This window comes from Gymnodraco acuticeps, unplaced genomic scaffold (genome assembly GCF_902827175.1).
Source record: "Gymnodraco acuticeps unplaced genomic scaffold, fGymAcu1.1, whole genome shotgun sequence".
NCBI classification, from domain to species: domain Eukaryota; kingdom Metazoa; phylum Chordata; class Actinopteri; order Perciformes; family Bathydraconidae; genus Gymnodraco; species Gymnodraco acuticeps.
This window is the reverse complement of record NW_022990346.1, coordinates 2879440-2896046: the sequence shown is the minus strand read 5'-3', so window position 1 is coordinate 2896046 and position 16607 is coordinate 2879440. Positions and strand designations below refer to the sequence as shown.

General features: G+C 37.0%; 1 protein-coding gene across 3 annotated transcripts; it reads right to left on the bottom strand.

Moving 5' to 3' along the window:
- Positions 1–6329: 6329 nt before the first annotated feature.
- Positions 6330–10323, bottom strand: LOC117551010. 3 transcript variants are annotated; one of them, XM_034223663.1, is made up of 9 exons: positions 10210–10323; positions 9473–9760; positions 9171–9221; positions 8747–8821; positions 8541–8585; positions 8389–8457; positions 8130–8228; positions 7007–7053; positions 6330–6920 (listed from the first exon to the last, which is right to left on the bottom strand). In XM_034223663.1, exons 1-9 carry the CDS (start codon positions 10307–10309, stop codon positions 6828–6830), a joined length of 867 nt encoding a protein of 288 aa, XP_034079554.1. In that variant the 5' UTR covers positions 10310–10323; the 3' UTR covers positions 6330–6827. The 3 variants fall into 3 exon arrangements, with proteins under 3 accessions (XP_034079554.1, XP_034079556.1, XP_034079555.1); XM_034223665.1 differs by having other exon boundaries at positions 7007–7050; XM_034223664.1 differs by having other exon boundaries at positions 9171–9218.
- Between the last annotated feature and the right edge of the window lie 6284 nt (positions 10324–16607).

Genomic DNA, 16607 nt, shown 5'->3' with positions numbered 1-16607 from the left:
GTGTGTGTGTGTTGTGTGTGTGTGTGTGTGTGTGTGTTGTGTGGGTGTGTGTGTCGTGTGTGTGTGTGTGGAGATACCTGGATCAAGGAGTTTATGTGTGTGTGCTGCATGGAGACAGTAGGTGTATGTGTGTGTGTCAGGGTCTCTGGGTCATGGAGTGTAAGTAAGAAGGTTTATATATAGGATTACTTTAAACAGTCCCAAATAATACATGTTTACTTCAATACAGTTCAAGATAATACCTGTTTACTTTAATACAGTTTTAGAACAATATCTGGGTGCTTTACTACTGAAAATGGCAGCTGCCTGACGGAATATACAGGTTTTGATAAAAAAGAGCTATAAAATCATTATTTACTGGGGAATATCGCTGATTTCTTCAGGGTATGGTTTAAACATAATGTTTCACTAAATACTGAAGTTTTTATTAACTATCTAATGACTGGAGCCTTCCTTTAACATACAGGCCACATACACACACTTCACATCCTTTTTAAATTACCTATATGGTTTTAGTGTTGCACGGTGTACCGATACTTGAAAGGTACCGCGATACCCTACCGTTAAAAACGGTACGATTCCTCCGTTTCATTAGTATCGGTACTTTAAGAATGACGGGGAAAAGTACTCCGGTGAGAAAGCGCCGTTTTAATAAGAGCCGTGTGTGTTCAGCGCTCTGCTTCCACTCCCTGCACTGCAGCCGTGCCGGCCCTGCAGTCCCGCCCCTCTCAAGCACGTTCTAAGTCCCTCCCCTCTCTCGTGCACGCGGCCACGTGCTAGCTGCCAGAGCATGTGAGAAAACGAGAAGCATGGCTGCAAGTGGAAGTGCAACTGCCGCTGCGCCTCGGCTTGTTGACAAAAAAGACGCCATAAGCGAAATTTGGAAGTATTTTAGCTATATCTCTGATAGTGAGGGCAAGCCTACGGACACCACGAGGCCTGTCTGTGAGAAATGTTTTAGATCCCTGCAAACCAAGGGAGCCAAGCCAACACATCAAACTTGGCTAAGCACCCGCCGACCGGAATCCAGAGCTGTTTAAAGAATTTAAAGACAGACAGGTTAGCGAATGTGATAGATAACATGCCCATGCCCTCAAATCTAAGTCAAACCAGTGTAATTTATTTTGTGACAAACGAGGCAATTAATGGCAATGATAACTGTCTACTATATTTTTAGCTAACTTACCAATGTGGCTAACATCTGCAATATACATTTTGTCAATAATTATTTATATTGCTGTACATGTTAATAAAATATAAAAAAAATTATATTTTATAAAACAAAAAAGTTGTTTGAGATGATGCTTAATTTTATTTAATACGAATTATTATTGTCATTTATTTTGTTTATTGTTCTCATTGTTTAAAAGTTTGTGTTATGGTTCTGGTTCTGGTGTGAAATAAAGCACAATAATTACATTTAAGACTGTTTCCCTTTTTTAAAGAAAAGTATCGAAAAAGAATCGGAATCGCAATTCTTGACTTGGTATCGGTATCGAAACCAAAATGTTGGTATCGTGACAACACTATATGGTTTTCATTTTTGGAGTGACACTACCACACAAGAGTCTCAGTGCTTAAGAAAGATGAGTATGTGTTGTTTGGTTGATAAAGAGCCACTGTGAAGTTCCTGTGTGTGTGTGTGTATATATAAAACACAAAGTATACACAAGTCTTCACTGACTGAGTGTCAAAGTAAACATGTTTGTCAGACCATTATAAAATGTCTCATTGGTGTACTGTAATTCATATTTTTTAATCATCCTATAAAATGTGTTTTTTACAAACATGTGTTATTGATGTTCTCCTTGATTGTATCCCATTCACATTATGCATGTATGACTGACTCCTTTTGTGCATGTTTGTGTTTAAGATGTGAACAAATTAAAATAACCCTGATCTACGACTTCTGAAATGAAGGAGACTTCATAATCATGGTTAATCTCTTTTTTAATTTGAAGCATTGCACAAAGGAAACATGACATACTCATGTCTGTACCTGGACATAATGATCTAAAATTAAGGTAACAACAATTCACAAATAAATGCAGAAAAAGAAAAGGTTCAGACTTCTAATTAACTTTAATGGCTGTGCGCGGTCTCTCTCAGGACTGATGTAGCTTCTCTGCTGTCGTCACTCTGTCGTCCGGCAGTGGCTCAGTCAGTAGGGGCTTGGGCTGTGAGCCGTAGTGTCGCCGGTTGAAGTCCCCAACCAGACCTAAATATGGTCGGAGTGTGGACTGCGGAGAGGTCCCAGTTCACCTCCTGGGCCCTGCCGTGGTGCCCTTGAGCAAGGCACCGGACACCCCCCTTCCCCCCTAGCTGCCCACTGCTCCTAGTACTAGGATGGGTTAAAAGCAGAGAAGAAATGTCATGCTGTGTGCTCTGCATGTGTGACCATTAAAGAGGGGTTCCTCCCTCCGATTCTATCTATCTATGAAAAGAAAGAAACAGACAAGCATTAACTGCCCTCAGTAAAGTTTGGAGGTCAGTCATCATTATGCATTTTTCAACATATAAAGGTGTTTATTTTCTGATACACTACAATAAAAACTTTGTTTGCACCTGAAAATGCTAATTTTAATCTGTGTACTTGCACGTATTTTCCATGCCTCATGTTTCATTCTGAAGCATTTAGCAGAACTTGCCCCACGCCAAGTGGCTAATAACTCCATACTTCAAACAGGAAGAGAAAAGCCGCTCACCACTGTTGCATTTACTGTATAGGTGACAGCACTGTAGGTCTCATCATAATCACCCTGCAAACCACTGATGTTTGCTTTTGGTCTAAATGGAAAAACAACATTTGTTTTCAGAAGGAATACAAAGGAATTCAAAAGCACAGTATGCATTAGTACATTTAAATACTGAATTTCTCTCCCTAAACATTTAGCATCTGTTGCAGCTTGCTCCACCACCTCAACCTTATTCTTATGCTTTGTATTCATTTTGTTGATTCAGAGATCTAGTGTGATTTCTGAATTATGTTTGCAAAGATATCATTTATATGCTAGAGTGTTAGTTTTCCCAGCAGAATGATCACTGCTGCTGAGACTCCTTAAGAATGAAAAAGAAACCGTAATGCCAAATGTTTCCGTGCAGGGGAGCAGCTCAGAGGCGCTCTGAATGAATGTCTGAAGGTATGACCATAAACCAGAGCCATAATGGAAACAAACATAAATACTGGTATTCATTGAAGTGTAACTGATAGCACCTGAGAAATATGAATTCTTACCTTTTGGAAATGCAGTTTTCTAGAAAATGAAAAACAATTATTAGAAATTGTATTTGAAATGAATGTGAACTTTCTTTTTGTTCTGCTTTTGTTCAACGTGAACCCAAGGTGTTGTACCATGTAAGGCTGGTTTCAAAAGGGTAAATCAAATATTTCCTACATCTAAAGCTGGGTTTTCAAAAGTTCCAGAGGTCATTATTTGTACTCTTCCCACTCGTGCTTTTAGTAAGGAGAAGTGCCAATCCAAGCAAGACGACTCCCACCGTCACAGCTGCTCCAACCATCAATGTCATCTTCCCTGCATTAAGATTAAGATGAACCTTTTTTGAGAGAGGAGATTTACACTTGACACACATTACTTCTTTCTTTTGAATATATATAATCTCCAATATTGATATTTTGCACATAGGATGGTACATGATTACAAATAAAATTGCATTCTGTTTATCTCATTAACAATATGCAGCTGCAATGATGTGCTTCCTGTTCACCTGATTTCAAAGGAGAATGAGTGACATGACTCCAACAGATTTAGTATGTAAATTGTGGAAAGCATTTATAAAAAATCCTAGCAAATCAGTTTGGCACTTTGATGCACTATAAGAAAAGAAACTATACCTATAACCTCATCACCAGATGCTGGATTCAAAAGAGTTGGGGCAGCAGAGGTCCAACTACCTGCAGAAGTGAGAGTTATACCATTAATGGAAAACAAAAAAATTATGAATATCAAAACATTTTCTAAAAAGTCAGCGTAAATTATTGAGAATTTGATTAATTCGATCAAAACAAATCAAAGAACAAATCAATGTTGAATCAGTTTTCCTCTATTTGCTTTTTGTGTGTAACCATTGTAAGCAAGTTCACAACTGAGATATCAGACCATGCCACTTTTATTATTTATTGTAGAGGAGTCACTCACTGTGTACGGTGATGGAAGACGTGTCACTGTGTGGAGATAGATCATGTTTTCCCTCCAAGCTTTACGGTGTAAAAACACGTAATTTCAACCTCAGCAGGTGAACTCTGCTGTGACATCTCTAGCAGCTCAGTTCCTGTCAGAGTCTTCAGACGAGGGGAAGAATCTAGTTCCTCCACTTAAAGTGTAGAAATGACACAGAAACAGAGGGTGGAGTCTGACAGTGCAGAGTGATTGAGTCTGTCACTGTGATCACCGGAGGATTCACTGTCAGTGTCGGTGGACGAAGAGCTGGAAAAGTATACAAAGATTAAAAATTAAATTAATACATGGCAGCCTTTACATTCCAGTGTCTGTTGAATCCCAACACTTATAAATGTTGTCAGTATTTTAAGAATAAAATAAAAATGTAATTTCACTCAATGAATTTTACTACCTTTGAATAGCAAAACCAGAGATACTGATATGCTGCAGTGGTCTCTTAATTTCTTCCAGAGCTGTATATCCAAAGCTACAGTTTAACTCACTTCGAATGATGACGGAGGACACATCACTCTCTGGAGATGGATACACACGAAGGTAAAAACACGTCACGTTAACCTCGGCAGGTGAACTCCTCTGTGCCATCTGAAGCAGCTTAGTTCCTGTCAGAGTCTGACGACAAGGGAAGACTTTTCCTGGTTTTCCTCTCACAGTGCGAAAATAACACTGAGACACAGAAACAGAGGGTGGAGTCTGACAGTGCAGAGTGACTGAGTCTGTCTCTGTGATCACCGGACGATTCACTGTCAGTGTCGGTGGAAGAAGAGCTGGAAATCGTGCAGGAAATATGTTCAATTATATCACTCAAAAGCTGCGATAAGACAATGAAACCAAATGCTTTAAAATACTGAATAATTACATTGATATAAAAGTATTCCTAATGGGGAACAATTATTCAAAGAAGTTGATGGAGAAAAATATAGTTTATAAGATTAGTCAAATGAATACCCAAAAACCTGGACATTAAAGACATTTGATTAGAGACTGACCTTGTGCTTGAGACATTTGAAATGAATCTGTTGAAAAAAGAATTAGCAAGTGAGAAAGGTAACAAATGAATGACTTCAACAAAGTTTTAAAAGCATAACATTTGAGCCAGTGTTTTTTCCTCCCTGGCACAGGGCAACCACAAAGGCAACAAGAACACATATTAAATATAACATTTAAACATTTACTTAAATATAAATCGTTTTTTGAAGCTTTCAAGCTCTACGAACTGTTTGCTCACTAAGCCACCACCAAAACAAACAATTGACCTGTGGTTTAGCAATTGCAAAAAGCGTTATTTGCTTGTGTGCATAAGTTTGTAATAGCCTACATTAATAATGAATAAATCAATAAGAGGTTTAACTTACACATGACGATGACAAACAGCAGGCGTCCAGCCATGATGAAGCTTGTGTGTCTGACTGTGTGAAAGTCTCAAACAAAACGCTCAGGAAAGCCACAGGTAGCTTTAGATGTGAATAACATTAACATACAGGCTACTTTCTTCGAAGTATACCTATTATGTTTTTTTTAGATTTAATATACCACACATTATTGTGTGTGTGTGTGTGTGTGTGTGTGTGTGTGTGTGTGTGTGTGTGTGTGTGTGTGTGTGTGTGTGTGTGTGTGTGTGTGTGCACTGTGGTTATATAAAACCAAGCAAGTGTTCACTAAAGGAGTTGTTTTAAGTTGTGTAGCATTGCAACAAGTGATCAAAGTTATATTCTTTGATATAAGACCTAACTTTTGTTTCTATTATTAATATATACAATTATATATTCAATTTAGCCGTCACATCATTCTAATTTCTGCTCATAAAGATAATGATGTAACTTATTTTTACATATATTAACCTGAACATATGAAGGCAAAGTTAAATGCCAAAGATATTGCTTGGATTTCAAATGAACTGTACAGTCTCTCTCAGGACTGATGTTGCTTCTCTGCTGTTGTCATTACCATCTTAGGGAAAAGTGTGCATAGAGCAAAATGAGCTATTATAACACACTTCTCATCAATAGCTTTCTCCTTTTTCATCATTGTAAATCCAGACCAATTCTACGCTCATCTAAGCCTTCTCTGATTTACACAATCTCCCACATTAAAAGTGAATAATTTAATACAGCCAAATCATTTCAACTCCTTTATTTTTGCTTTCTTCTTGTTTTAAATCAGAACACATTTCAGAAAAGCTCAACGTGCATGAGAAAGATCAGAGAATGGTTCAGGTCCAGCCATCATTTATGATAAAGAGCAAAAAAAAAAGCTAATTAAGTGTCAACATGTCTTTTTACAGTATTTGTAGAAACATTTTATTGCACGTAAAGTTCATAGTCAGATCAAATAAAACCTGTTAAAAACAGTCTCAAAGTAAAGAAAATTGGACTGAAGTGATCTTTGCTGTAGATAAGAAGCTGAACTAAATACTTTTTTAATCTTGAACTGAAAAAAGCAACATTTAAATGCAGCTTGAAACAAATGCTGAGCTTTGTATATAATAGACTTTAACTTGAAAATTGCATAGCTTTAATAGTTGTAAAAACTCTAAAACTCGATCAGCATTATACCAGTGAACGTCGTACACAAAGTTAATTTCAGTAAAAGTTCTTAGGCTGTCTGCTTCTCTCTCTGAATGGTATCGTTTCAGTGTGACTGCACGGTGCTGTACATTATACTCTTGAGGTCCGATGCAGCCGGCTCCTCCGTGATGGCTGCGTACATGTGGTATGTCTCCATCTGGAATAAGGAAGACACCAACTATGATGTACTGTACATGATTAAATACATGGCTTATTGTTTATTGCCCCTCATGTCAGACTTACATTCTCATTGTGATGCTCCTGTCTGCCTTTCACTTCCTCAGAACCTGCTAGTAAGATAGAAAAAAAATGTATATCAAAAAATAAATAAAATGTTGTCATGATTGTACATCTTTGACAACATTTTACTTTTCGTAAATCAAACACAATATAAGAGAGTGGTTGAGACACTTTTGCTCCTTTCCATATTTTACACACGTTCAATACTAACTTGGATTGTTCATCTCTCCACTATCTATATTCACTTTGTAAGGTGGCCTGTCATGCTTGGTCCTCATAGGGAGATTTCCTTTTTGTATTGGTTGACAAAAAGGCCAACAAAAATAAGGACTTGAGAGAAAGCCATTTCAGCTGAACGGTTTCAATGAGAGTGAATGGCTCATGCTTTAATGCTGAGAGCACCACCTCCAGGGGAACTAGAGAAAGGCAGACATGAGCCGCTCTTGGGCCTGGTGGTGAAGACAGGAAGGTCTGAAGTGGCTCAATGGCTGTGCAGCTTGAACCAGCCTGTGAAGGATGCTGCTGCTTGACCGTGGAAATGAAAGAATTGTAGAGGCCATGCACGTGTTGTGCTCCTGACTTGTGACCTGTTACATCGATTATATAGGTTGGAGACATGGTCTTGACAAGATACAGGTGAAATGTTCTCAGACAACATGCCACATGAGAAAACGAGTGTCCGGTTTAAGCACATTAGATTATTTGTGTCTCAGTGCGTAGGTGGTCTCCACCAAGTGTGCTTCAGTGCTACTTTGAGATGCACGTCTTACATGGTTGTTCTGTGCAACCCGATGAGACACACTAACACACAATAGTGATTTTAGTATCTCTGTTTAGTGTGAAGCTGCATTAAAAATGTCCTAAAAACTGCGAACGGCTTTTAGGAACCAAGCACAAATGTGTAACTGTGTAGACGATTTGAACCAGAATGTGAGTATATATTTTGAGTGGTTGTCTCATACTAAACAAATCCCACATTTTTCTTGCAATGCTTATGAAAATGCAATTCTAGAGCTACCAAATGTTTTATAATCAGACAACCTGTTAAAGGGAACTTTTGCTTTGAAGACATGTATACAACAAACATGTTCTGACTATGAGACAAACACATTGACAAGGTTCTCACCAGTTCTTCTGTTGTTACAGAGAATTCCAGAAACCAGCAAGATGACTCCCACAGTAACTCCACATCCAGCCACAACTGCTACAAACTTCCATAGTCCTGCTTTGAAACGAGAAGCAATATAAGTGTCAGTTTAGCCTGTCATAGCATTAACAAAATCAAGAAGACAGGTCCTGTGAATTGAAGTACATTTCTGAGTTAATAAGGTTTTAAACATTATTTAATCACTGAGTTGAAGTGGTAAACACATAAGTATTCTCACCTGATGCTGTTTTCTGAGGGGCTGCAGTGTTAGAGCTATCTTTAATACCAGCCATAGTAACACTTGAACCTATTAACAGACCGAACATTTTTAAAACATCCAATGCAATTCATGTTAGCATTTTTATGCAACAATAAGAATCTTTAGTCTACCTGTTATATCTTGATCAGGTGCTGGATTCACACTAGTGAGTGTTTCTTGAGAGGCACAAAAACAAACAAACATTACAATCACAGAATATATTGTCTTTTGTCAGGGTTAAAAATATAATGCAGCATATTGTTTTCTATGTGCTGATTGATAGCTTTTTCACAAAAATGTTTTAGAGTTAGTATGAAACATGGAATCATTATGTCACCTGGTGTTGGTTTCACTTGTGTGAGGGGAGAAGAAGAGGAACTTTCACTAATACTTGGCGTGTAAACAGTCCGACCTGGTGAAACAACAATCAATTATCGCTGTATTATAAATGGATAATAGCTTTATTTTACTTGAACAATATGGAATACAATCTTCACAGAGGAAAGGTTAATTACACATACAGCAACTAAACATCCTTCACAGAGTATTTGGGTAATCAATGAACAACCATCACTATTTGCATCAACTGAGATTTAGAATATTTACTTTTTCATAAATATATTCAGTGTTGAGAAAAGTGAGAATATCACATGATATGTACTTAACAACTATTTACAAAGAGGGCCAACAAAATGATATTTAACAGAAGAATAACCTGCTGGTGGTTTCACTGAAAGAATTATTATCTAAAATGGTGTTACCTGATGTAAGAGGAGTCACAGGAGTGGAAACACTGGTAACAGGCAAACCTGCTGAATAAAACACATGTTATCTTTCTAAATAATAAATAAGGAAAGTGCTTTTGTAATGTGATATGGATTTCAATTTTAAATCTTCACATGTCCTAACTGAGGTTATAACACATGTCCCTATAGGCTCGGTCATGTGTTACTATTTTTTCTAAATATGTATTTGTATATCAAAAATGTCTAAAAAACATGTATGATATGCTGACACTATATCAACGTTTGATAATGTCAGTGTGGGGGTATCAGTCACTCACTGCGTACGGTGATGGAGGAGGTGTCACTGTGTGGAGATGGATAATGTATCCCTCCAAGCTTTAAAGTGTAAAAACACTTCATTTGAACTTCAGCAGGTGATCTCTGCTGTGACTTCTCCAGCAGCTCAGTTCCTTTCAGAGTCTTCAGACAAGGGAAGACTCCTCCACTTAAAGTGTAGAAATAACACTGAGACACAGAAACAGAGGGTGGAGTCTGACAGTGCAGAGTGACTGAGTCTGTCTCTGTGATCACCGGAGGATTCACTGTCAGTGTCGGGGGAAGAAGAGCTGGAAAAGTATAAAAAGATTAAATAACCTGAAATTGCATTAATCTTAATTACCGGTAGTTCTAATGATAACAATGGAATAAGTTGCCTTTTCAAACTTTTCTTTCTCTTCGTCTTTTGAAGACCCAAACCCCATGTCCAGAGACACTTTGATGTTTGTGCTCATAATGTATGAAGACATGAAAATGTACATCTCTGGAAAAATGAAGAAACCCCTCCAAATGTTCCTTATCTCAATCTCTACATATATGGCAGCCTTTCCATTCCAGTGTCTGTTGAATACCAACACTTAGAAATGTTGTCAGTAGTTTATAGAATAACATTTAAATGTCATTTCACTCAACACACATACTGTATCTATGAATAGTAAAGCCAGAGATACTGATAGTGCTGCAGTGGTCTCTTAATTTCTTCCAGAGCTGTATATTCAAAACTACAGTGATAACTCACTTCGAATGAAGACGGAGGAGACATCACTCTCTGGAGATGGATACACGTGAAGGTAAAAACACGTCAGGTTAACCTCAGCAGGTGAACTCCTCTCTGCCATCTGAAGCAGCTCAGTTCCTGTCAGAGTCTGACGACAAGGGAAGCTTTTGCCTGGTTTTCCTCTCACAGTGCGAAAATAACACTGAGACACAGAAACAGAAGGTGGAGTCTGACAGTGCAGAGTGACTGAGTCTGTCTCTGTGATCACTGGAGGATTCACTGTCAGAGTCGGTGGAAGAAGAGCTGGAAAAGTATACAAAGATTAAATAACTTGAAACTGCATTAATCTTAATTTGTTCTAATGATAACAATGGAATAAATTGCCTTTTCTCACTCTTCTATCTCTTTTTCTTTTGCAGACCCAACCCCCATGTCCAGAGACACTTTGATGTCTGTGCTCATAATGTATGAAGACATGAACATGTACAGCCATGGAAAACTTAAAAGACCCATCCGAATGTTTCTTAAATCTCAATCTCTACATGGCAGCCTTTCCGTTCCAGTGTCTGTTAAATACCAACACTTAGAAATGTTGTCAGTAGTTTATAGAATAAAATAAAAATGTAATTTCACTCAACACACATACTGTACCTATGCATAGCATAACCAGAGATACTGATAATGCTGCAGTGGTCTCTTAATTTCTTCCAGAGCTGTATATCCAAAGCTACGGTGATAACTCACTTCGAATGATGACGGAGGACACATCACTGTCTGGAGATGGATACACACGAAGGTAAAAACACGTCACGTTAACCTCAGCAGGTGAACTCCTCTCTGCCATCTGAAGCAGCTCAGTTCCTGTCAGAGTCTGACGACAAGGGAATACTTTGGCAGGTTTTCCTCTCACAGTGCGAAAATAACACTGAGACACAGAAACAGAGGGTGGAGTCTGACAGTGCAGAGTGACTGAGTCTGTCTCTGTGATGACTGGAGGATTCACTGTCAGTGTCGGTGGAGGAAGATCTGGAAATTAAGAAGAACACATATGTTTGTCACATGAGATAATTAAATTCCTAATGGATAACTGTCAACATTTAGAAAAGTATCTATATAACACATTTTGTGTAGAATTTGTCAAATTAAGAGAGACTGACCTTGTGCATTTATCTCAGAAAATGAATCTGTTGAAGAAAAAACATATTAACAAGGTACAATTTGACTTTGATAATAAATAGCAAAGTCTCATGTTATTCTTGTTTTTCTTTCAACTCGATGTAAAAGTTTCATATCACATCCTGAAGCCAATGAAAAATTATCTAATAATAAATATCAACTCGTCTCTTTCACATGAAATGAAAGGTGCCTGTATGTGTGTTTAACCACATTTCACCAACCACCATCATTAACAATAAAATAAAGAATTTGTTTTACTTACATATGAGGATGACCACCAACAGAGGTTCAGCCATGATGAAGCTGAGTGATAAAATGTAAAATAATTCAAGACCTCACTTTTTGTTTGACTACATGGACTTTGACATACTGTCATTATGAAGAACATGTTCTCAGGAAAACCACAGTGAGAAACAGAAGTGAATCACACTGACAGACAGCCACAGGAACACACACCATGAGACCTAGTTTCAGGAAATAACCTTTGCATTGTTTTCTTTTAATTGAATTCAAACAACTAAATTAAGACTAAAGATAAAATACACTAGGTAAGTGCAGGTCTTACCTGAAAACTATTTTTTGAAACAGCTCAAACATACACACTAGGCTAGGGGATATAAATATTATTATGTATTTCTCTTCAAGATAATGGACCAACTAAATGTGCATCTAGCATCCTCCGATGTATCCGAGCCTCCATTGTTTAAAGAGAAAGATGGACCAATGCAATTATGACTTTTCCACTGTTCCCATTTGCATACTTTTAATATCCAGACAAATTAATACAATGTATACGGCTTTTAATAAACTCAGTTTTTACCCTTTTTTATTTCAATGTGGGTTCACACGCAAACATGTACATTTTAAGGATCAATTTAGGTACATGGTTTAAATATTGTGATATTTACCCTTTATATATACAGTCTATGGTTATTTACCTAGCAATTTAAAGAAGAAAATAAAGGCAGGAAGTCAAGCAGACTATAATTAAAAGAAAACAAACCAACTTTGTTATAATCTGAATATACAGTATATACAAAAACAGATATATTGTGAAATGAACAGATAAAGATAGCTTTGTATCAAACAGGCTCGACTGTATGTGGGACCAACATATTGTTAACTAACATACAGTGTGCATACTAATGAGCTGCTAAGGGCAACTTTGTTTGCAAGGTGCGCCTGTCAATCCACAATTAATGTTTATTAGCCCATGAGGAAGATTTTTTTAGTTTTCCCCCTTTCACACTTCCTATCCTAAATGACCCCTTGGCCCTTCTTGCTCGGACCACACCATTCTTCAAATTCAATGTTCATCTGAATCTCAACAACACCTCTGTAACTTTTCATGACTGCATCTGGCAAGTTGTGATGCTATCGTTAGTGATAAATATCTGCACACTGACACACGTACACACAAAATACAGCCTCAGGCTCAGGGAGGTAACCCCCAGTCACAGAGCTGGTCACTCTGACAGATGAGAAGACATCAAACTAACTGTTTATTTAATACTTTTAGCTTGGAAAGACATCTCAATTTCCCTATGGATCATAAGATACTATAAAATAATTAAAGAAAAGCTAAAATAAATGGCACATGGTTTTAAAAGCAGTCCTTCATGCTGTTGCTTTCTGTTCAATAGGCCTGCAGGGTGCTGTACACCATGTCGTTCAGGGCTGATGGGGGTGGCTCCTCGGAGATGGTGGAGTACACGTGGTATATGTCAGACTAAAGGAGAAAGAAACCATAAGGCTCATTAAATCTTTACTACATACAAACATTTAGCAAATGTGTTACACAATGTGTCTCACGTCTCACTCACATCCTCATTTTGAGAGGCTTGCCTGCTCGGTTTCTCAGGACCTGTGAGAACAAGAGAGAGGATGGGTTCAGTGGTTTAGTCCACCAGTTCTATTTATAACACGTGATAAGTCTGTATCACAAGCCATTTTTCGAGTTCGGTTCAAATTAGTTTTTTGTTGTGGTTCTCCTTCAATAATACAGATGCAGCTCACCAGTGAGACAAACAGCAGCAGGTACTGAGGTGATCATACTGTAGGCTTCATCGTTACCTGCAGGTAACTTAAGATGACAGGAAGGAAGGGAGAGGAAGTGAGAGGAACTCATGAATAACAATGTTAATAAACCTTGAGGAACTTTGCTTTTCAAATGTTCCATTATTTTAGATGATGGGAATGTTATATCTGATATAGAAACGTTTTTTATTTAATTACCGATCCTCCATGGTCAAGCTTTCTCGTGCACATTAAGTCATCTGTAACAGAGAGTAAAACACACCTCAACACAAAAGAAGAACAATATATAATATCTTTATTCTGTAGGTATGAATAATAAAGTTTCCTGACTGCTTCATGTATAGGCTACATTACCGGTGACATTGGCTTGTGTCCTATACAGATACGAAAGGGAAAATGTTTTATTAAAGAGAGTTTAGTTCGGTGTAGCTTAGTTTACTTTATTTAATAAGGGAATCACATTAGAATTGGAACATACACTTATGTACAAGGACCAGATGCACTGGGTTAAGTCTTGTAGCTAAATGCTAATTTGCATCGAGTTGTACTCATTCAACCCAGTCTCATGGCATTTCGTGTTATTTTTCTCCGGTCGGGTCGTGGAAGACCGGAAGCTGTGTGGTTCATAAAAACATGTTCTTACTCAATATCAAGCCACAATTATTGCTTTTATTTTAAATCGTATAATTTCGGACTTTTGTTGCCGTCTGTGAGGAACATAAATGGGGCTCAGAGCCTCAGAATACTGAAATCTGTATTTTTTAAATCTTTTTTTCCTTCTAATTTGTTATTCTTTTCAAAATAACACACTGTTATTTACTCACCAATAACACACAATTATCCTTGCTTTTATTTATTGGTTTAATTCCATAATCTCGGGCTTTTTTGGCGTCCGTCAGGAACTGAATTTCAAAATAAAAATAACCGGAAACAGACATAGGCATTTCAAGCGATTACCCAAGATCCTCAGCTATGGTTTAAGCTCGCAGATCGGATGTTTTAGCCGCAATGCATGCTGGGATTTGGTGTTTATATGATATGAAATCCGGAAAACATTTTAAAAGAATAAAATAATACTTAATTCCGAGTGTTCTTGCTTTTCTCTTTGAAGGTCATCACATAACGGCACGGTTCGGCTGCATTACATATTACAGATCTGCCGTAGTTCTTTATTTATAGAGCCCTGATGAGAGGACCTTTTGAAAAACTGGAAGAAATGCAGCCGAAACTGAATACTTGACGTGGATCATAAATATATCAACAATTAAACAACATACTCAATTTCTCTTCACACAATACGTCTCCTTGCAGTATCAACACTAATTCGACTGACTTTTACATTTGATCTAATTCATAGATAGGTTATATTTACACAGGGCCAGCCCTTGGCATAGGCAGTATAGGTGAATGCTAAGGGCGCATCAACCCATGGGGGGCGCCAAAAAAAAAAAAAAAAAGTTAGAAATTAAAAATAAATATTTCTTTTTATTTCATAACACAATTTCCCGATTTTGGATCAACAAAGTACATCTTATTATCTTATACTAACAGAACTACGCCTATATTACAGCGCCCATAAACTATGGCACCCCCCGCCCCCAAAATCAAGTTGAACTGCCCCAGCCCCATTAAAAACCAGAGGTTTATGTGAAATAGTTCTTTTTTTGAAATAATGGTTTTAGTGTGCAATTATAGGTTTTAATTTTGTATTAGTGTTAATTTAAAAATAAATCAAACTCCCAAAAAACGTATATACAGCTTCTGTGTGCTTTTATTAACATTGGAATTTACTGTGTAAGCGGCCGCGGGGGGAGAGCTTTAGAGAGCTCTCTCCTGAAAGACTGAGAGGCTCTGATAACCTCAGCCCAGTGAGGTAAAGGCACATCTTTATATGATCATTATAGTTATAAAAAAACAAGAGAATAGATGAAAAACAGGTATAACATACTATATGAGATTTAAAAAAAAGTTGTTATTAATAAACAAGAATACAGTTTAAAAGGGGTAAATACTGAGTCTGAAATAGTATAGCAATATGCTGTAAAATTATGTGAAAGCATGAACAAAACTACACATCTTCAGATGTTGTCCATACATAAGTGTCCTACACTAATAATACAAAGTTATTATGGCTGTGTGTACCTTGTGTGCACCGCCTAGTGGTTAAAGCACATTATTGAATTATTGTTGTTATGTGTTATATTTGATTAAAAAAATATTAAGAGTACATACTTTCATAGGGGGAAAGTAGAAGGTCTGTGATAGAAATATAGAATATAAAAAATCAAGAAGATACTGTAAGTGATCTCTACAATAAAACAGTTTAGTGCAGGATGTACAAAGATATTAATAGGAGGTGGTGCAAAACAGAAAAACGAATTAACCTTTATTTAAACATTAAATAATACTTTAGATTAAGGTCTTCTTTTAAATAAGAAAAAAGCTTTGGGGGTATCAACAGATAAATATTAAGCCTGACAAAGTACTTAACGTCTAACATATTGCTTTCCTGCAATGTTAACTATGTTGAAGCACTTATTTTAACTGATATTATACATATGAATTATACTCTTATGTATGTAGATAGTATAAGAAATGTCCAGAATATGACAGTTTAATGGTGGAGGTACACACATATTGATAGATGTCTTGTAATGCGCTGTTGAGGAACCTGTGACCCAAGATGTTCATTCATTGCATACACTGTAGTTGTGTATATGATATGTCAATAAACCTTTGAAAATCTTGAAATCTTGAAAGGGATGTGCAAAATAGCCATAATATACAGTCTTTAATTAACTATTAGTAGAGAATAACGAGTAATAAATATACTTTATTACTCGTTTCCATTCATGTCAATTGCAGATACATGTTTAGTCTTCTCAAGCACCAACTATCAAATATCTCTCCTGATTGTTGGCACTTGACAATCACCTTACCTGAATTTTACTCAGGTGTAACTAAAGTCTGATTTAAGGGTTGTTTATATTTCACATCATTAATCAGAATCTGCAAAGTAACTCAAATAAGTGTAGTGGAGTAAAAATACCAGGTTAACCTCTGAATTGTAGTGGAGTAGAATTACAAAGTAACAATGAGCTGTCATGTGGGTATATATTAATGCTATATATTAATGCTGCGCATTATGGACACAAGCGATTTTCACCCATTTATTAATTATATGTTTTACATTTGATAACACCAAT

Excerpts from the sequence above, each read along its gene's own strand:
- LOC117551010 (XM_034223663.1), bottom strand. The coding sequence starts at position 10,309 with ATGGCAGAGAGGAGTTCACCTGCTGAGGTTAACCTGACGTGTTTTTAC. Across the intron at positions 9,761-10,209 it reads CTCCTCCGTCTTCATTCGAA|CTCTTCTTCCCCCGACACTG; the intron begins GTGAGTTATCAC and ends ATACTTTTCCAG. Across the intron at positions 8,229-8,388 it reads CCCTCAGAAAACAGCATCAG|CAGGACTATGGAAGTTTGTA; the intron begins GTGAGAATACTT and ends CTCGTTTCAAAG.